Source organism: Haliaeetus leucocephalus, unplaced genomic scaffold (genome assembly GCF_000737465.1).
Source record: "Haliaeetus leucocephalus isolate CR32 unplaced genomic scaffold, Haliaeetus_leucocephalus-4.0 Scaffold206, whole genome shotgun sequence".
Taxonomy (NCBI): Eukaryota; Metazoa; Chordata; class Aves; order Accipitriformes; family Accipitridae; genus Haliaeetus; species Haliaeetus leucocephalus.
Genome location: NW_010972642.1, coordinates 7,228,293 through 7,248,693, shown reverse-complemented (window position 1 = coordinate 7,248,693; position 20,401 = coordinate 7,228,293). Strand labels below are relative to the sequence as shown.

General features: G+C 43.2%; 1 protein-coding gene across 1 annotated transcript in view; it reads left to right on the top strand.

Moving 5' to 3' along the window:
* Positions 1 to 20,401, top strand: part of TMTC1 (transmembrane and tetratricopeptide repeat containing 1) — a 129,476-nt gene that overhangs the window by 63,769 nt on the left and 45,306 nt on the right. The window contains exons 8-9 of the mRNA XM_010566218.1: positions 5,291 to 5,412; positions 19,705 to 19,869. Coding sequence (XP_010564520.1) covers positions 5,291 to 5,412; positions 19,705 to 19,869 — 287 coding nt within the window. The remainder of the gene's footprint in view (positions 1 to 5,290; positions 5,413 to 19,704; positions 19,870 to 20,401) is intronic.

Genomic DNA, 20,401 nt, shown 5'->3' with positions numbered 1-20,401 from the left:
GTTTGCTTTTTATCACCATATGCGTGAATTCAGAGTGAATTTGACATGCTCCTCCACCCTCCCTTTTATCTTTAATACCATGTATGTGGAAAGTGCAGGAGTAGATGTTTGCAGATCCTGCCCTCTTGCCAGGTGAGATGCTGCCAGTGGTTTGGTGCAGGCCAGTGAGGAGTCACGTTGCTGAGCTGCTTGTGGCTTCACGAGTGACTGGTACAACAGGAATACATTAATTAAGTTTCTGTGCACTCTGCACTAAGGGTTTGCACAAATGGATGTTAGGAATAAACTGAAGAAGTATAATCCTCTGTCGGTGGTCTACAGACAGGCATGTAGCTTCTTTGAATCTCTGTGTCTCTTTTGATGGGTAGTGTGCTTACCTGCTAGGCCTGCAAGCATTTGAAAATATGTAATAGTAATCATTGCTTTTATACAGCCATGCACTACCAACTTTCTTGGATACCAGCTTTTCTGCTCTTGCAGTCAGATGTTTCAAGCATAACATCTCACTGGCTGCAATGGACCATCCAGAGCTCACTGGCAGAGGGTGATTTACGCTTTTGGTAGGAAGGAAGTCTTTGCTCCATGGAGCTGTTGGTTCTAAATGGTGGAGAGGTGACACTTGCCTCGTTCTCAAAATAAAATGTTAGAGGAAGACATTAAACCTGTTTGATTGCCACCTTCCCATCAAATGGGCAAGCGTGTATAAACACCTTCGGAAACATTCCAAGTAGAACAGAACGGAATTAGCTTGGACTTGTTTGCCCAGCTGCTGTCTTCCATGACAGCAACTTTGTCCAGCTGGGAGGATGGTTGTCCTCACGGCTCCACTTTCCACCACCTCAGCCCTTGGAGGTGCCGGGGGATGTGAATGTAAGTCCTGCCATTGCAGTGTGAGACTTAATGGATCTGGCACCTTAGTGATGCTTTCTCAATGGGAAAACCAGGGAATTTACAGTGGGCTTATGCAAGTCCATAGTTTATGACCGATGCGTCAAAGTAATCTGTGTACCTCCTGCGCTCGCGGTTTGTGGGCTCTGGCTTGTAGAAGATGTGATTTAGCAGTAGTCAGCAAATATTTATTTATGGCTTGGGATTCTGTCTTATATGTAATACAGGAAGATCTCTTTCAGTTGAAAACTCAAGACTTTTGTCCTTTTTCCCCAAATTGCCAAGGAAGCAATTTTTTGAGACTTACTGCTGCATTGATGGTTTTTGGCCTTGGAGTGATTCTTTGCTATTTTGTTTGAGAGAGTGTGTCAATTTTTTGCCTTGCCTTTGGGAGAAGAAGTGATGTTCTTTAGTTCTTTGATAAGTCTATGAAAAGTAGCAGGTTAAAAAAATTCTTCTTTATTGGTTTTTGGTTTTGTTTGTTGGTTTGTTTTGGTTTAGATATTTTGGTTTTTTTATAATATAATGAAGGCCTAATTGTAATTAGAGGTAGATGTGAATTTGAAACCCCCCACCAAACTATCTGCTATAAGGAATGCTAGTTTGATTTGAAGTCGGCTTGTCTGTAACAAAAGGAATCATTCTAAGGTTAATTCAAAGGTGCTTCACCCCCCAACTCCCGCTCTAGAGACCTCTGTGACAGATAGGAAGATAAGTTTTATAGTTCCAAAAGAAAGCACTATGTCTTTAAGAGGAAAGGAGATGTCTCTCTGTAAAATGAATGAAGTGATCTATAATTTCCAGTCCTAGCTTTTTTATTTTAAGGTAAAATTCCCTACTATTCTTTAAAGCTTTTACTACTGCTCCAGGCACCAGGAAGATGCTGGTTCTGCCACCTTCTTAGCTCAGCTATCTCCTAAGTGGGCTCATATGACCAGGGTAGTTAAGCCAAATAAATGATTCCAATATTCCCCCCACCAAAAAGTGTAACAAGCTACAGGTTTTTTTTTTTATTTCAAGAACATGTGGAGGGCATCTCCTATGGCTTGTGTTGGATGGGAGATCTCGCTGCCCTCTGTTCCCGCAGCTCTACAGTACTAGTCCCTGACATTCTTGCACCATTCTGTCCTGCTTGCCTACTCATTTACAAATCTATTGGCCCCTCCAGGGGAAGGGGGAATAAAAGGTGAATCTGCTAAGTAAATTTTGATAGGGAAAAAGATAAAGGAGAATATGGTGTCTTACAAGACTTGTGTCGTTAGCTTTTAGCTGTCTACGGTTACCACCTGTGGTACACACAATCCTTTCAACACATCGTGGTTGTGTTTCTGTCCTTTTTTCTGTTTTCTCTGAGCTGCCTATGTGATCAGATGTTAGCCCTTGCTGGGAAGGCAGGGACAGATAGCTCTGCTGTGCCTCCAGCCCTCACAAGGCTGGGATGGAAGAACGTGAAGTTCTCGGGTCAGGGCAAAGGCCGGTTTTGCTCAGTATCTCATCGGTCAGTAGAAACTATTTAGGGAAGTGAGAAATAAGATCTGGCTGTGAATAGGGTAACTATTTCCTTCAGTATAAATTCCGAACCACAGGCAACCAGTGATTTTGGAATTGCTTGTGCCAGAGGCCGCATCTCTCGTTAATGGCCACAGATGAGTTTCAGATGACCAGCAACCCCACCTGCTCTTCCTGCCCAGGGGCTCTCCCCAGGCTCTTCTCCTGGGCAGGACCCAGCTGCAGGGCCAAGGTGTTACATACACGAAGTGCCTGTACAAATTTTGGAAAAGTTAATGGCTGGGTAGAGGAGAGAAACCCAAAGTGAGCTCTGGAGTGACCGCAGCACGAGCTCTGCAGTTTGACCCGCCGGCTTGCAGGCAGGACCACGCGTAGCACAAAATCAGCCAAAGCCTGGCCTTCAAGGGACCAGCTCTTCAGAAAAGCCTCTGCCTGAACCAAATGCTTTAAAAAGGGCTCTGCCGACTGCCAGATGTTTCTTGTTTCAGAAATAAGTAGCGCTATGGAGGGCTCTGCTGCTCCGTGAGTGCTGGGCTCCTGTCTCTGAGCCCTGCCCAAGGGACTGAGCTGGCAGCCCTTGATGGCATTAGTCTAGAGCTGTGACTTGTTGTGGAGGGAGAAAGGGTGCACAATACCATTTTCTCCTTCAGCCGAGCTAATTCCCACATTTTCCTCTTTCCCATTTGATGTACAGGTTTTATTTGTCTTTCTCCAGCATTCGGTTTCCTTTGCTTATCTGCAGCGCTGCAGCCTTGAATAACACCGTGTCCTTCCTACAGATGTTAACTAGAGGTTGCTTTCCCAATTATTGATTTAATGAACAACAACTGGAGAAATATTTAATAGCTGGTTCATTTGAAAGCAAGAGCATATCTTAGGAATAGAGAACATTTTATGCATTAGCAGTGCACTGCCTTTGGCCCAACATAGCTTCTTGTGCCTGCGGGTCTTTGTTGTTAAACCCCTGGGATGGAGTGGTGGCAACAAATGGGCACCATAATTAGGCCAGACAAGGTGGGAAGGGAGGAGAGTAACAAATGGCAGGAAAGCAAGGGGGTATATGTCCAGAGCTGAGTGGGAGGCAAATCGGAGTTGAGCTAGGACTGATAATTTGCATTCAGAGTTGAGAAATCATTTTTAATCCTTTTTTTTTTTCTATTCAATTTTCTATTGTAATTACAAGCCAAAATGAGCATTACTGGGCACCTCTGCTCATCAGCTTTATGGATTGGTGTCAGCTTCAGCTCTGGGAATAATATATTTTAGGTGCTGTTGTGACTGCAAGAAGGCACTAGTAACTGTGAGTCCAAGACACTGAAAAAGTGGATAGTAGAAGCATGTAACTGTGGTGCTGTTTAAGGCAGATATTGATAAAGAAATGTGGAGATGTGAATTCTGCTCCCCTCTCTGCCTTGTGTTTCCTCTTTGAGCCAGGGGAAGCCAGTGCACTTTTTTGTGTTCCTGTGGTTCAGCTCCTCTAAAGTGACATCAGAGCCTCCTGACGTGTACCCTTGCATTTGGTACCCATAGAAGATGTTCATTGTCTTTCCCACAGAATAGGATGAATATATTTTAATACTGGAACTTCAGAATTTCAGCCACTGACTAGGCCAGTGGTAACTGGTGTTGCAGTCCGTAGCTGTGCAAAAGCAAGACAGGTTGTACTGCTTGGCCCCACATCATTGATCGGGCTCTGTTCCTCTATTCAAAAATCTTGTTCAACGTTTCTAAATTTAGATCCCTCCAATAAAGAAAAGTCAATTTGCTCTCCAGAGCTGAGAAATTGCCCCCGACAATTAGAAAGTGCTACAACCATTAAGTGATTCTGATTGCATCTGTTTCCAAGCGTGACAAAGCTTCTCCCAATGGCTGCAGAAGGGCACTGCAGCGGCTGATGAGGCAGCAGTATCGCAGGGCAGGAAAGCACCGATGTCCGCCTGGGTGATTTAACAGACCTGATGCTACACTTCTGTTAGCCTGATGTCATTCTTTGAGATCATCAACAGAAAGCACGAGCTGATTCACCCTCTTGGGGTGGAGCTAAATCTGAAACTCAACTTGCCCGAGGAGGCTGGGGTCTCCCAGCGGCTGCTGCTGCTGATGACATCCCGAGATGCTCGTGTCGACATCCCGAGATGCTCGTGTCGGCCGCGCAGATCACGGTTGCTTTGAATTGCATGTGGCAATTCCATTTCTCCTCAAAGAGCGAGCCAACATTGAAGTGAGCTCGAGTGAAGGGCGTTAACTGAGCTCAAGTGAAAGACATTAATTTTAACATATAGCATGTCTCAAATTTCCAACTCTGTATGGGTATGGAGACCTCATGTGCAAAAGTATCATTTCAAGTTTAGATATTGTCTCAAAAGGGATAATATAACTGCATTAATGTGCCATTTGGGGCTAGTTTTCTTTACACAAAATGTGACTGATTGAACAGCTTTTTCTGAGTTATAAACATTTAGGATTGAACACAGCACTCTGTGTGTATGTGATATGCGTTTGTGTATTTACATACAGCCACACTTTGGTAGACATGCTAATGTATACAGTCACACTGTTCTATACTTGCGTATTACCAATATGGGATATATTTTTAAGTACTACCTATGCCATCTCAAGAGAGCTGCATACAATAGAGCTGACCTTGGGAAAGATACCAAGGGTAATAATACACACTGTGGTTAGTGTTTTCTGGGCGTATCAGAAGCACAAACAGCGCATAAATATGGAAGAACAGTGTCTTGGAATGATTTCTTTTAAATGCAAAACATATCAAACATTAATCTAAGTTGCTTCTTTTATGAATAAGAGTCTCAAAAGGAAAGGGGAAAGTTAGTAGTGAATTAAATTGGAATTTTTTAGTTGATATTTGTTTAATTTTGTGTTATTGCAGAAACTGGAACACAAAGAAGTTTTGGTTGGCTTGTTGTTCCTGGTTTTCCCATTCATCCCAGCCAGCAACCTCTTCTTCAGGGTGGGATTTGTGGTGGCAGAGCGAGTCCTTTACATGCCGAGGTAACTATTGCAATTGAATTCCTTTCTAATGAGACCACCATACCATTTTCTAAAAGCAGGCATAATCGCTTCTTCCCATTTACAATACTTCAAACATTTTATTGCTAGTCAGTGTGTTCTCTGCCTTTGAGTTTTGGCGTGATAGCATGAGAGATTTTATAGTTGGTTGAGAGCAGATTGCTTGGCAGGAGCAAAGCTACCCAAAATCATTCCTTTTTTTTTTTTAACACAGATTTTTTGGTGTGCTTGAAACAGCTCAATACAGAGATGAGGCGTTGTTTCTTGAGAATTGTCCTCTCAAGACTCTTTTTCTTGGTAGCATTATCAGCTTAAATTGTCCAATGTCTTTACCTTAAGGACAGCATCTGAAAAGTTAACCTGTCATATTTTTATTGTCGTATTGCTCAGCTTTCCCACCACATTAGGTGGTCAGTAAAAACAAAGGTGACTATTGCTGTCTTAAAAGGCTGCTGGCTTCAGTTGTGGAATATGCGCATGACCTCCTGCCTGTAAGCTATTGACTGCATACACATCTAAGAGTGGAGGATTTGCAGCTGTTGAAGAGGATGAAGAAAATTCAGCCACTTCTCCATCCCTCAGCCTCTGCCCTGGGATTTCCCTCAGCTTCCAGCCTCTAACAATTGTCACTTCAGTCTGGGTGCTTCTGATTGCGTTTACTCAAGGACAACTTTGAGGTGTTACTTTTGACATCTTCACAGTATCCAGACCAGAGGCAGCAGTGGCAGTCAGAGGACATTCATCCAAGATGCACCAGACCGTTGCCCATTTCACAGAATCACAGGATGGTTGAGGTTGGAAAGGATCTCTGGCGGTCAGCTGGTCCAAACCCCCTGCTCAAGCAGGGCTACCTACAACCAGTTGCCTGGGACCATGTACAGACAGCTTTTGAGTATCTCCAAGGAGGGAGACTCCACAGCCTCTCTGGGCAACCTGTGCCGGTGCAGTTTGTTCCAGCCATGAGCATAAATGGTTGTTCTTGGATGCTGCAAGTCAGCCCAGTTCTACCCTCGGACGCAGAGGGTCCAGCATCTGTTATCTCTAATGGGAGCTGCCATTGTGGAGCTGTTGGCAAAGCACAAGTCCTCAGTTGCACTCTGGGTTACTTTGTGATAACTGAAACAGTAGTTTTATTCCACAGAATGTTTAAATTCTATTCCTTAGAAAACGTGGATGCAAAAATCCTAAGAAAACGCTTATTGGTGGGCTTTTGCAAAGCTGTATGCGTATTCTGATGGTCATTTGTATAAGCACTGTCACAAAAGGGCTGCTCATTGGTGTAAAACTCAGGCTGTGTCTGAGCTGTTGCATTTATTACAAGCTTCTCGCGCAGTTAGGCTACATCTCTGTTCTTGGCTATATACTGACTTGCTTTTTTGGTCAAATCCTGCTGACTTTATTCACATCACTAGCCCTGGTTTTGTTTGCTGAGAGTATACCTGAAAATATAGAAAGTTGTCCCTCGGAGTTATTTTGCAAACGATACCCTCAACTAATGGATCTTGCATCATTTCAAATTAACTTGGAAGTCAGATTGCTTTAAATTCATGTAACAGAAAATGAGGAAACACATGAAAGCACAAAGCTATTAAGGAAACAGTCAGCTGAACACAGGGCTGTGTTGAGTGGTTGCATTTCTGAATCTCAAAAGAACAACTGCAGAAAATACTTCAGCCGTCAGCAGTTCCTCATCCTCCAGATGAGACTGCTGATCTAATGAGAGGAGGGGCAATGAAGAAGAAAAAAGAATATGTTTGCACAGAGAAAATTAATCAGCGTTAACATGTGTGCATATAGTTTGTATAATGCTTTTCATCTCCCTGAGGGCTTTGCAAGTATATGACCTACAAAGTAGGTAATTGATAGTTGCTGCTTTCTTTTAGGCAGGAAGACTGAGGCAGAAGGGTTAAATGATTTCTCTGGAGTAAGTCTGTCTCGGAATCCCTGGATCTAATACTTCGCTCAGATCACTCATGTCCTGCTTTGCAATATTTGGTTTTTGCTCTTACCCCAGGCTGTCAGGCAGCTGGCATGAAAAGAGAAGGCAAACCCTGGCAATTTGCGGGAGAGATGGGCACCTTCCAGCCAGAGGATCTGGAGAGAGCTGAGCTCTTGGCTCCGAGTTACCAAGAAACAAGCTCTCTTACATCCTCCGGGTACAAAATGACATGAGTGGTGAGGGGGACTCCTGCGAACATTCATGACTGTGGCAGAACAAAAATAACGTGTAGGGGGTTTTGTTGTTTTTTTCTTTTCCCTTGGGAGCGTGGCAGTTTAATAACGATGGCTTTAGGAAGGGCTCGCGTGCTTTATTTAGAGCAGCCTTTAGCAGTTTTCTTGTGTTATGTCTTGAAAAGGGCTTTTCCTATCCTTCACCATTCCTTCTCTAAAACTCAGTTAGCGAGGCAGAGGTTGTCGTTCAGCTTTATTTAGACAGAAGTCCTCAATCAGATGGAGAGAACTTGGTGATCTATGGTTTTGGGCTTATGCTGGAAAGGTGCTTTTCTATCTCTGTTTCAAGTAATAGACTTTTATTCATGTTTATGGATGTGACAGTTGTGTATGTGTGTCACAGCCTGAAGTCCTAATTCAGCGTTGCTCAGTAGTTACCTGGACAAAATGTCAAGCATTTTCTTTTCAATAAAAGTTAAGTAAGGACCCAAGGATTTATGTAAAAGGTGTTGTAAATAGAAAGGAACAAGGAATAAACCTTTTGCTGGATGTCTAATTATATGGCTGGGCCTTGCCTTCTGGGGACTGATGGGCATTTGGAATAATTCCTCTTCTGTCTGCAGCCATGCCTCGTGGGAGAGGGATATAAGATACGTCAAAATGGTTGAATGTTTTCTTTAATTGGCTTTAGCAAAACAGAAGTATTTGGAGCAAATATATCTTGTATTTAGCTTTCATTTGAGGGTTACAAGCATTTATTTGTTTAAATCACTAATTTTTAATAATAGTATTACTTTAGCCTGAAAAATTTCATAGGAAATCAATTTATTGTCTTTCAACTTTTAATTTTAATTTTGTTGGTTTCTAATCCTTAGGGGGGAAACTTGTTTTCAGGAGTGCTAGGGGTGTGAAATACATATCTTGGGAGTGGTGGACAGACTACAACTCTATAGGCCACAGTTTTCCAAAGAGGCATCATAATAAATAGCTGGATCAGTGAAAGACTTAAATCACTGCGGGTTTTTCCCTCTTCAAAATGTGGATCTAATTATGCTTACTGCGTATTTGCTGATGCTGTCAGAACACCACAGACAGCCTAATTGTTTGAAAATCCAGAACGACTATGTGCATCCAGTTTTCTGAGCTGTGAGCAATTTATCTGTACTTAAACAGGAGCACTAGCTCTTCCTTTGTGTTGCCCTTCATCATGCAGAAACTGGAGAGGCAATGCAAACTCTTGGACCATCCAGGAGCTGCCTGCCCTACTGACATGCCAGCAGAGCTGGGGTTGCTCTCACCTCAGGGGATCGGACCTTTCCTACCAGAACAATTTCTACGTTTTCCTCATCTTTCATTGCTACCCTGATAGCAGTGGCTCTTGGCTGGGCTGCTGTATTGTAGCTGGTCAACTTATGCTGTTTTCACAACCTCATATGAACCAATAAATCAACCAAAACATTGCTACATGGCTTATTTCCAATTTGCCGAAAGCAATAGGCAGTCCAGTGGTACCTGCACCATTTTTATGTCAACTCATTCCTGGTGGATATTGCAATGAGTGAGTTGCAGAGCACACAGTTACTCTTTCCCAGCACAGTTGCGGTCTTTTTTTTTTTTTTTTTTTTTTTTTAAACCAGCGCCTCACTATATCAAGAGTTGCAGCCCTGATTGTCAATACTAGAAGATGAGATCACTGCTATATACAAGATGGCATTTGCTTCAGCATCTATCTCAAAATCTGCAAAAGAGCCAGTACCGAGGAAAAAGTGTGCTTGTATTTTTCAGGAACTTAACACGTCATGTTAAAGCTTTCCCTGTGCCATAGCAAAGCAGGGACTATATGAATTTTTGCCTTTGCATAGAGCATGTTTTTGATTCTTTGTGCTAATATGTTCGTTCCAATTAATGTAATTCTATACATTATTAAGTTTTGTAACCGGGGAAAAAAAACCCAGAAGAGCCCGGTAGGTAGTGGAATCATCTGTAATTTTTATGAACCTGAATATCCCTGAGCAGAAGTCCCCTTTGCTTACAAAGCAGCCACCTGAGGATGGCACTTACTAGTGCTTCTTTTTTCTGGGAGCATATTATGGTCTCCACATTATCTTCTTTTTCTTAAAGACCAGTTGTGTAATGGGGTGGTGGTATATTTTCAGTTTCCTTTGCCACCCCTTTCTTTAACATTATTTGAAGCTACAAGTTCACCAGGAGCTGAATTCCTGTTTACCTTTCAGAATTCCTTCAGTATTAGATCAGATCCTGTATTGTGAAGCTTCTCTTCCAACTGGTCAAACCTTGACCCCAGCAAAATCAGCAGTGAAAGTCCCATTGACTCCGCAGAGCCAGTTTATCTGCTCCTTGATCTCAATTCAGCAACATAATTAATCTTTTTTGCTTGCTTTCAAGTTAAATCCACAATTCATTTGGGATTTGGATATGGAATCCAAGTTACACCTGTTCCATTTACTTAAAACAAACATGATTTCAATGCCTTACTCTATTGCTGCTGTCCTTGTGAGGGCCATGGAGCAGCCGAAGTTCAGAAGGAGTGAACTGGATTACATTCCCTGTAATTCAGCCGTGGACCTGAGGGCACTGGAAGAGGACTGGGAGGGCACGGTGTGATGGCAGTGGGCCAGACTCCCGCCCCAGCCTGGTCCCTCTTTACCGCGAGGGGTGCCTGTCCCTGCTCCAGGGCGTCGATTTGAGCGGCGGTCTGCAAAACGGCTCACGGCTGGAGGCGAGGAGGTTGGGACCTCGGCTGTGGCAAGCAGCTCTGGTTCTGCTTCCCCATCTATTGATAGGGGTAATAACTCCACTCTGCTCCGTGGAAGGGGGCAGAGAGAGTTCTCCTTAATTAATGAGAAATAACTGCTTGTAGAAAGGCTAAATGCTGCAAGCAGCTACCTTTCAGATGCGTATCCAAACTTAAGCTTGCCCATCCCTATTAAACACTTTAAGGAGGAATCAAATCAGCCATCCTCTGTTAATGCAGGCAAGAAATGCTGAGATGCTAGTGCCGTATATTTTGGCAAAAGGCAGTAAAGACGTAGGAATAAAAGCTGAAATGATTCTGCAAAGCTGAAAAAGATTAGCTCATGGCGCATTTGGTCTAGACTGCAGTCTTGTGTTATTTTAACTAAATTTAAAACATGCTTTTGAGAAACATGTTGCATTTTGGCTATGTACAATTGATTCAGGAAAAAGCTAAATTTGTGTGGAGTACGAGCATTAATGGGTATACTGGAAAGATTTTTGGTTTAGTTATGATATATTAGGTTAAGGGAAAACCTTCAAATGCATTTATTCTGCTCCTGAAAATAATACAGATATGTAAGGATATTGCTTTTAAAAATAGTAATAAATAAAGTTAATGTCATCTTGTGGAAATAATCTACTTGGTCATGTTGATTAAAAGAAGAATTCTTATTTACAAGGGAATATGGTGGCCTTAAGAAGATGCCTTGTGAAATTTAATTGAAAACACTTTCTTACATGAAGTTTTTGGAGACTTGTGATGGAATTGAATGGGAAATTATGTCCCTACTATAGAATTCCAGAAGTTATTACAGTATTTTAATTAAAACTGTAGCATACAGACCCTTCCCCAGTAAAGTATATAAGATTTAGGGAAACTTCTGTGGAATCCCCATGGAATTATATCGGATTTTTCATTTATAAAATGTTTTCTTTCCATAATGCTTGATTACTATATGTAATCAAAAGCCTGAAAAGTTTCTGTATTACCTGTAAATATTTCAGATAGGAATCTGTTGGAAGTGAAATCTTGGACTCAAACAGTCTAATGAAGCGGGTTTGTTTACCACGTGACTTACTGGAAGGAAGGGAAGGGAAATGTGTCCAAATGTTAAACAGCCATTCAAAGGTTAGTGAAATAATTCATTTCTAGTCCATATTTTCTCTCTAATAAGGAAAATAAGAGTTCCTGCATTTTCTCTAATTACATCATGTTCTGACTAGAGGACCACATTGCTAGTGGAGGTAAATCATTTTGATGACTTAGCCGATCATGTCTAAGTGTCTTTAATATAGGCTTGCATAGCTTTTAATTTAGAGCCAAGGACAAAGTCTAACACTAACTCATAAGGTACTTTTCCAAATTAGATGTATTCTGCCAGTGTTTATAGTTCTCTATGTCTTTGTATTATGACTTGCAGACCTTATTCCAGGAAAAGGCCTCTTAATTCTGGTGAAAATTTGACATTTTATTCAGCAGACTCAGTAGTAAGTTAGGTACGCTGCCAGTTACTTGGTTCTCACACTGATATTTCTGAGCTGTGAGGCTTGTTTTTTTCCAATGGGATTTATTTTGTATGCTAAATATTATACCTTGATAGTGGTCCTGATGTCTTTTAAAACCTCTAGAAACCAAGAAAAAAGAAGATATTGATTTCATGTCATCATTACTGGGAGATAGGCAATTTAAACAACGCTTTTCCCTTTGTCCCCACAACTCAGTACCAGTGAAGAAGCAGAGATGCATACTGAATGCCGCTGGCTGTCCACGTGTGACAGAGACACATCCCGCATCCTCCTTGCCTTTGGACGTTTAGTCCAAAAACGTGACTGTTCCAACAGGTTTTTCCCTCATAGTCCTGACTGGTTGAGAAAGTTTTGATACAGCATTTTCCCACGGAAAATACGACATTTTAGTTAACCCAAAACTTTTTGCCAAGGTGTGCTGACTACAGTGAAACTCTAGATAAAAAAGTTGGAAACAAAAGACTTCTCCAACCCCAGATGGAGTTTGTGGTCAAAAGGACATGGACAACAGAAATGGACAGTTGGATGGATGTGGCCCAGAATTGCCTCTTTGTGGGGGGACATTTATCTGAGAGTTGGGACATCAAGGTCCATCTGCCACACACCAGCATTTTTCCAGGATTGTTAGTGCTGGATCTGCATGCACCCTGCTGGATCACTCGGTGGTGGCAGTTTGATCCAGACCTGATCTAGGCCCTAGGCACTCCTGTCAAATTAGCCAGCCTGTAACTTGCTGAATTTAGGCTAGCCTTGTACCACCTGTGAGAGAAAATCTTGATCCAGCAGTAAGCTTGGCAGTACAAAGTAAACTTCTCAAAACTTCTGGGATACATTTGGACCAGTGGAGTGTGGTTATTCCAGATCAGCACTTGGGCTTTGATGGCTGGATAATTTTGGGGAGCCCCCACTCAGAGCCCTGCAAGTGCACTTGTTCAGTGCATCGCCAGCTCTCAGCCTGACCTGACGCAACAGTTTGAATCCGGGTGATCCAGGTCGCAGGGAGTGCCGTGACTTCTGCAATTCTGGCTGTTCTGGGTGACCCAGGTGCAAACTAACACGGACATACAAATACACTATTTTTCCAGATGAAAACATTTTTTAAAGGTCCAGATTTTATCCTCGCCCAAAACAGCTCCAGCCTTGGAAAACCTGAGATTTTTCATAAAACAGCATCTTTGCTACCCTGCCAGCACTGCTCATCGCTGGAGCTCTGTGCCTGAGACTACTTTCTGGGGCAGGAAGAGCCACCATGGCCATGCTTGGTTTTGCCAGCGCTCCCACATCTGACTGCTGCATAGTGAGGCAGGATCAGCCCACATGGCATGCCAAGTGTGCTTTTTGCAATCAATTACTCCCTGTTAGAGATGTGTGAGCAAAGCCGATGAGTTTAACAGGGATGAACTGCCTTTTTCCCCTGCAGCAACAGCCCTGCCTGCAAGCTGCGTTTCAGCTGACTTTGGCTTTTCCTCTCAATGTGTTTCCTCAGCTCAGGCTGCAGAGCTGGAGCGGCTTGGACTGGGAGCATGAAAAGTATGTCATGGCAGGTAACATATGTGTGGGACTGGGGCTAGGAAGCTTGTGGGGAACTTTAAAACCAAGAGAATCAAATGCTTGTGTTTAGCTTTTGGACCTGGCAGCAGACACTGTCTTTCCCAAGGCTGTGCTCCCTGCTCTCTGAAGGGCAGCAGCAGCAGCAGCGTGTGCACTTGGTTTAAGTCATGCACGCAAGGGTTAAACTTGCTTCAGAGCAGCTTGAAAGTGAGGGTTAGTTTTTATGGAGGGAAAGGGAGTCATCTTAAATAAGTGCTGGAAATCAAGAAGGAGGTTTGCAGCCCAGAAAGAGCCTCCGGGGTGAAATGTCAAAGCCAAGTGCATTTTCTGGTCTCAGTATAGTTTTGAGATAATCCCTTTTGTTGCATTAGCAGTCCCTGAACAGGGCAGTATTTTTTCCAAGCTTTGACAGGCTGCTTATAGGCAACTCTTTTCCTAACTGATATGTATGTATGTATGCATCTGGATTCTTATCTAGGCTGAGCTCTGAAATCTGGAGTAACTGCTTTAATGAAATCAGTGTATTTACTCCAAGTTTACATGCGTGTAGTTGAGATTAAATCAGTTTTTAAAAAAACCCCCAACTACTTCACAAGATTTGACATCCCCAAAATAATCATTAAAAAGTGTGAGGAAGGGCATCTTTTCTGCACAGTTTCTCCCACCCTTTTTAACTCCTGAGCTTACAGCCCTACCTGGGTGAGTTAGAAAAGGCTGGGGCTGCAGTGCTGCTGCCCGGGCTGGTTCCCTCTTGCACGGTGCCTCTGTACTGCAGCGCTCAGCCTGCTCTGCCCACGCACTTCTCTGTGGAGTGGAAACCTGCGCTGTGCAAAGTCACAACTTGGAAAATGCAGCAAGACGCATGCCTAAAACACGCCTCGGTTTTCAGGAGCTTTCTTAGCAGTAGGTCTCCAAGCAGTTTCTGGAGGAGGTAAGACAGTTTCTGATGTGGGCAGATTGCTGTAGCAGAACATCCTGACGATCTCGGGCCATGACACTAACCACATGTGTCTGATTACATGCCATCACCAAGAACCAAATGCAATGAACCCGTTCCTAACTTGTACTAAAACATGAGAATCCTGATCCCTAGAGGGAAAGAGGAGCTGTGCGTAAGTGTCGTCAGTAACAGCTTCGCCTTGGGCGAAGAAAAGAAAAGGTTGAATTTGTGATCTAATTACCCAAGAAGTGTTTGCAAATATTAAGTATCTGCTGTTTTGGCTCTTGTTTTAATCGGGCAATGCACGTAGCGCACCATGGGAAACGGGGTCTGTGTGCCACCTCATACCCATCTGCTTGTGCCTCCTCTCACTTCACTTCCTTGCAGGTGGAACAATATTAACAAACCATGGAAATTATAGACAAAAATCTGTCATTGCACAGCTCCCTGCGTGCGATGTGCCAGAAACACATGGCAACGGTGCTGAGGGTTTGCCTGCTGAGTGCAGCCCTGCCCTCTCTGCAATTCAGGACATGCCTAAGGTAATACTTTAGTACTGCAGGAGTCTGAAACGCGTGGAATTGTGAAACTGTTGGCCTGCTGGTCCATGTGCTGATCTCTCCTGCAGCATCACTGAATTTCTGACGCCACAGATTCTCCCGTAATAAGTGTGCTCATTGTGAGCCCACGGAAAAACTATTACCATGTTAACCTGTTGGGCTGTTCCTTAGGTCCTGCTTTGCATCTGACCCCAGGGACTGAGCTGGCATGGATGTGTCACAGTGGGGAACAGTTGCTGCAGCAGGCTGTTGCTTATCCTACAGAAGGAAAAAAAAAAAGCTTAGCAGTTTTACAGTAATCCAGTGGAAAATGGACTTAAAAAAATAACCGTGGGTTGGGGATTTTGCTTGTTTCCCATTGTTTTGTTTTGGCTACAAAGTGTTTTAGAAAAGTGCTTGCATGACGGGGGATGACAATGTCAAGAGAAAAGTCCTTCAGGAGAAATGGTCCCCTCCCTAGGAAATGCTAGAATTAACAAAAAAACCTAAACAAACCCCAAACCCACAACCCTGCAGCCTCCATACGTATGCACGTGGCTATGGAGATGTCTGGTATGTAGTATTTAGAGTAATCTTTTCAAGTGGCAAATGAGTCTTTAATGAAAAGTGCTTTTGAGACATTTTCATTTTTTTTCTCTAAATGCATGTGAGTAAAATCTGATTTCCTGGCGAGCCAGCGCTAATGTTTGATATGGAGTTGAGTCCCCTGGCACTCTGAGAAGAAAACCTAATGTATTTGAAACGTTCTGTGTGTTTGTAGGTGATGGCAGGGCCATGGCAGAGTTAACCACATAGGAAATGTCTTAGAGTCACCTGGCAAGTTACTTTAGTCAGATAAGTGCAGTCTCACCTGAATGGGCTCTTCCCACCAGGGTACTACTGCTTGGGCTGCTGCTGACTCGCTAAAACTCAGGGCAGCTTCAAACAGCTTATCTGAAACCTGGTGAGGTCGGGATCAAGGGAAATGGGATGAACTTGCACCTCGTGTGTGAAGCATTGCGGGGGGGGGGCTCTCCAGGTCCAGGGACTGTTGGAGCATGTTGCTGCTGCAGCAACTCTGTCTTAGTGAGCTTGGTGCTTTACTGATGGAAAACTTTATGGTCTCTGTTCTAAAGCTAATTTCTGTACCAGGACTGTTGAGTCTAGTGTGAAACAAGTGTGTTGTACGGTATGAGGGATTGTGCTTTTTGGGGAGTAGGAAACAATAATAATAGAATTATGGTTTTTTGACAGATGCTTAATGCATTGGTGCGGACACTTTCTTGTTTTGTTTAGAACAGACCACCGGATCTGGAGGAGGGGTCTGGATTTGCCCTGATTTTGCTATAATTATTTGGCCTTCAGTTAGAAATGTAAAGAGAGATGCAAAAATTACTGAGGATAATAGCTTTGGGGATGTCGCAGGGAGTTGTTGTTTTGCAAACGATTTGTGGCATGAAATCACAAACACACATGCTTTCCTGTTGGCAAAGGACACGTGAGTGCTTTCTGTGCTTCGGGAGTCCTTGGCCTGCAGAAGACCTGCAGCCAGGAATGTAACATCTGCCCTCAGCCAGGGGATGGGCTTGAAATGACCATGGCATAAAAAAAGCCATGCAAAAAGATGCAGCTCCACCTGACATCTGCACTGAAAGATCCCTGACAAGTTAATGTGGACATGTGCTCCCCACCCTTTCCTTGATGGTCTGTGGCAGGAAATTGTCTGAAGTTTTAAGCCAAATTTAACCAGGTTCTGAAAATAAGTGTTCACCTACTTCATGGTTTCTGATCCTTTTACTCCTTTTCCTTTCTTTTGGGTTCCTGTGCACTTCATAGTGCAGGTACATTGACTGTAGGCTAGTTAGGCTATAATTGTGGCACAACTACAACTCAGTCCTAATGTTGTCACAATTATCTCTTATTAAAGTGTAAATCATTGTTCAAGCCTGCCCTCTTTAACATCGCTCCTTTAACCTTACCCTTAGCAGCTTTGCGGTTTGGGGTTCTGGTACTTTAGCTACGCGATCACCTTCCAGCAGCCATTTGGGAACCCATTCCCCTCTGTATTCGTACTTACTGCTGAATTCTGTAGTCTTGCTGCCTTGCTGAGTGTGGATGTAGAGCCTTTGGGTTACTTACCTGTTTATCTCTCAGGGAGTCCTGTGGGCTTTCCAGCAAGATACCTCAGTTTCCATTGCATACTCCCGTGTTGTGGGTAGACCCCTGGACTGCAGGTTCAGTGCCTTGTTTGCCAGTCCCCTGCCAGCAGAGCAGGTCACTTTATTGCCATGTTTCAGGTTCCTGCTCTGTAAGAGGAAAACTGCAGTGGACCTCCCTTACAAAGTACTTTGGGGGCCGCCAAGGGAAAGTGCCATGTGGAGCTGGGCACTGCTACATACCTGTACTGTGTCATTACCAGTGCAGCTGGGATGGGAGCTGCAGTCTGAGATGAGCCCTTAGTTCTCTGTACCACCCAGAATCTCTCTGTAACTATTGTGGCAATGCACTGCAGATGTTTGAGAATAACGCCTGGAAGCAGCACCTTTGCGGTGGCTGTGTAAGCTGTAATGGGGTGCTGGCTGTGCCCCGGACAAGCAGACTGAGTGTTGCTGCTAAGGCAGAAATTCCCAATAGCTAGGGTGCGGTTTGACATAAATAACAAAACATTGATGTTTGCATTTTTTGTTTTCTGGAGGCATTCACGAGTCTGTTAGAAAAAGCCTGTTCTTGAAATGTGAAGGTGTAGGGAAATTCTTTTGAAAATGGCCTTGTGCTAAAGCAATTAAATAATGTTTATGTCGGATAATTAATTCCAAGGGAAAGATGAAATTGCTGAAAGGCAAAATAACAGAGTGAAAACAGTCTGCAGGTTTTTGAGGCATTTCTTATTGGAAAGGGAGGGCTTATTGCCGAGATTAGCTTCTCAGAGGTTTTAAAGTAGGGTTCAATAGCTATAAAGGCTGGATTGTTTGGCACCAGCATCTCAGTTTGTAGCTCTAAATGTCTGCTTGCAGTTAATGTAGGTGCAATAAACATATGTGTGCCAAAGAATTCATGGAAAAAACAGTGCAAGTGCCATAAGAAATGTGCTGCAGCAAAATGCAAGCATAGTTAAGTGAAAAAAAAGAAAAAAAAAAAAGATACCCACTTCTGAAAAACTCTGAAACAGCAGTGAAGAAGTTTTGAATGATTGCCAGATCTGATGTTGTCTCTGGATTTGCCCCCTATGTCTATACCTCTTTCAGTGTCCTATATGGCACCTGTACTGTGCCAGAGATAGCACCACTGCCTGGTGCTGATCACTGCATTCAACAGAGGCACTTTTGTCGTCAGTAAAATGAGGAATTATTGTCCCTCTCCATCCTTAGGCATCCCAGGCAATAGCAATGTGCCCAGCCCTCCAAGAGGGCAGAGAAACTGTGCTGAGAAGCACGCTCACAGCTCCTCGAAGATGGGACGTTTTTCTAATTTCCAGATTGGCTTTTGCTATATGATGTGCTCGCTTGCAGGGTCACCTCTGACAAGGGAACTGTGTTCTTAGTTTTTCTTACCTTGTAGCGGCCTCACAGGGAAGTTGCTTGGACGTCTCTGTACAGACCAGGAAAGCCTGTAGATCTCCGGCTGGAGCGCGGGCAGGCGTGATGCACTGTCTGCCTCCAGCCTGCCTGCGTTCAAGTGTGGGATTCAGCTGGGGTTCAAAAAGCGTGCCAGTGTCTGGGGAGGGCTGCTCTTCTGTCTCCGTGTATTGGTGGTCCCCAAGTGTTATTCCAGGTCCTTCTGCTCCCATTTTTCTTCAGGGGGAGCTGCCTGGACTGTGATAGCTTTTAAGTCTGAAACTAAATCAGGTGCTAAGTAACTGCATTGAAGAGTTATAGATAAGCTAATGAAATTCCTGGAGCAGTAGGAATTGAAATTCCTTTTTAAAAATGCCAAGTAGAATTAGCGGCATACTAAGTACAGCAACTGAAAGCACTCCATTTCCAACTCAGAGGGGCATCATTGGAAGAATTAACATAACACTTGAATTAAGGTAAATAATTACTGAATTGATTTAAAGTTATACACGAATAAGACTTCAGTGCAAAACGCAGTTCACAGAAAATGCCTCAGTAGTTATGCGCGGAGAGCCATGAAAGCGCTGTGAGGCTGGGTGCTGGAGAAGACTGTGTGTGGTTTCATGGAAGGGCAGCAAGGAAGCTCTGCTAGCGCATCTCAGCCGTTCCGGACCGGGCACTAGAAGACACGGGCTGGCCCTGATGTAGATGTGCAAGACCCAGGCAGGGACTCCTGCCTTTTGACGTGGCCTCTGGCACCCGCTCCTGCTGCGGTGTTGGCTACAACACTCGCTCTCCCACCTCAGCTTCGCAATTTGTAAACTAGAATTAATAGCGGCCACCGCTGGGGTTGTTTAGAGACTTCCCTGTGTTAAAATGCTTTTCACTTCCATGCTGCTCCAGTAGTGCTCAATATTACTGTTATTACATGATGCTTTCTTAGCTTGCTGTTCAGCATTCCGCAGGCTGATGTAAACTACCATTATGCTGGGTGGTATTATGTACGCTACTGTACTTCTGGCTTCCAAGGTCTATCATTTAGTTTAATTTGACAATTGTGTGGTGACTTGAGGAAAACTGCTGTTGAATTGGAGTTTGTTAGCCCGGAAAACATAATTAGTCCAAAAAGCCTGTAATTGTGTAATAAATGCAATACTGAATGGTCTTGCATATAAACCAGAGTAACTGGAATATAACTTTTGGTACCTTTTCTTTTTTTTTTTTTCCTTCCCAGTATGGGGTACTGCATCCTTTTTGTCCACGGTCTAAAAAAGCTGTCTACATGGTTAAATAAATGGAGAATTACTGTTCTGACCCTCTTTGCTTTACTGCTGCTGCTCTTCTCTTGGAAGACCGTGAAACAGAACGAAATCTGGCTGTCACGAGAATCCCTTTTCAGGTATGAGTGACCACAGGAGAATACTTACATTTTTGTGTTGTTTAAAATAAGTTTGTTAGATGGAATAGTTTTCTTTAGCAAGAGTCCTGCTGTTGTTGCATTGCTGTGATTAACATTTTGATTATTATAAAATAACACCTACTTTCTGTTTTCTGGCAACTGTGCAAAAACTGGTGTCAGCACTTTATATGCTTATGCACAAACTTTGGTTCTGGCAATCGCATTTTTAAGACATGCTGTTTTTAAATAACTTCACTTCTTTAGATTTACCAATAATCTAACACTTTCCTTTTTAAAGACGTAGGAAAAGTTCGTTGCAACCCTCCAGAACACCATAGTAACGGTATTGAATATATTGAATTTTCTTTAGTGATGTTCTTAATGACAAAAATGAAATGCCATGAAGTGCCAAACTTAATGTACCATATTTCATTTTATTTGATTACTCTTTGCCAAACAGCTCTCTTTACAACCTCATTTATATATTTTTTTGCACTGAAACAGACTGTTTCATTTTGTGTTTTGCTAGCAA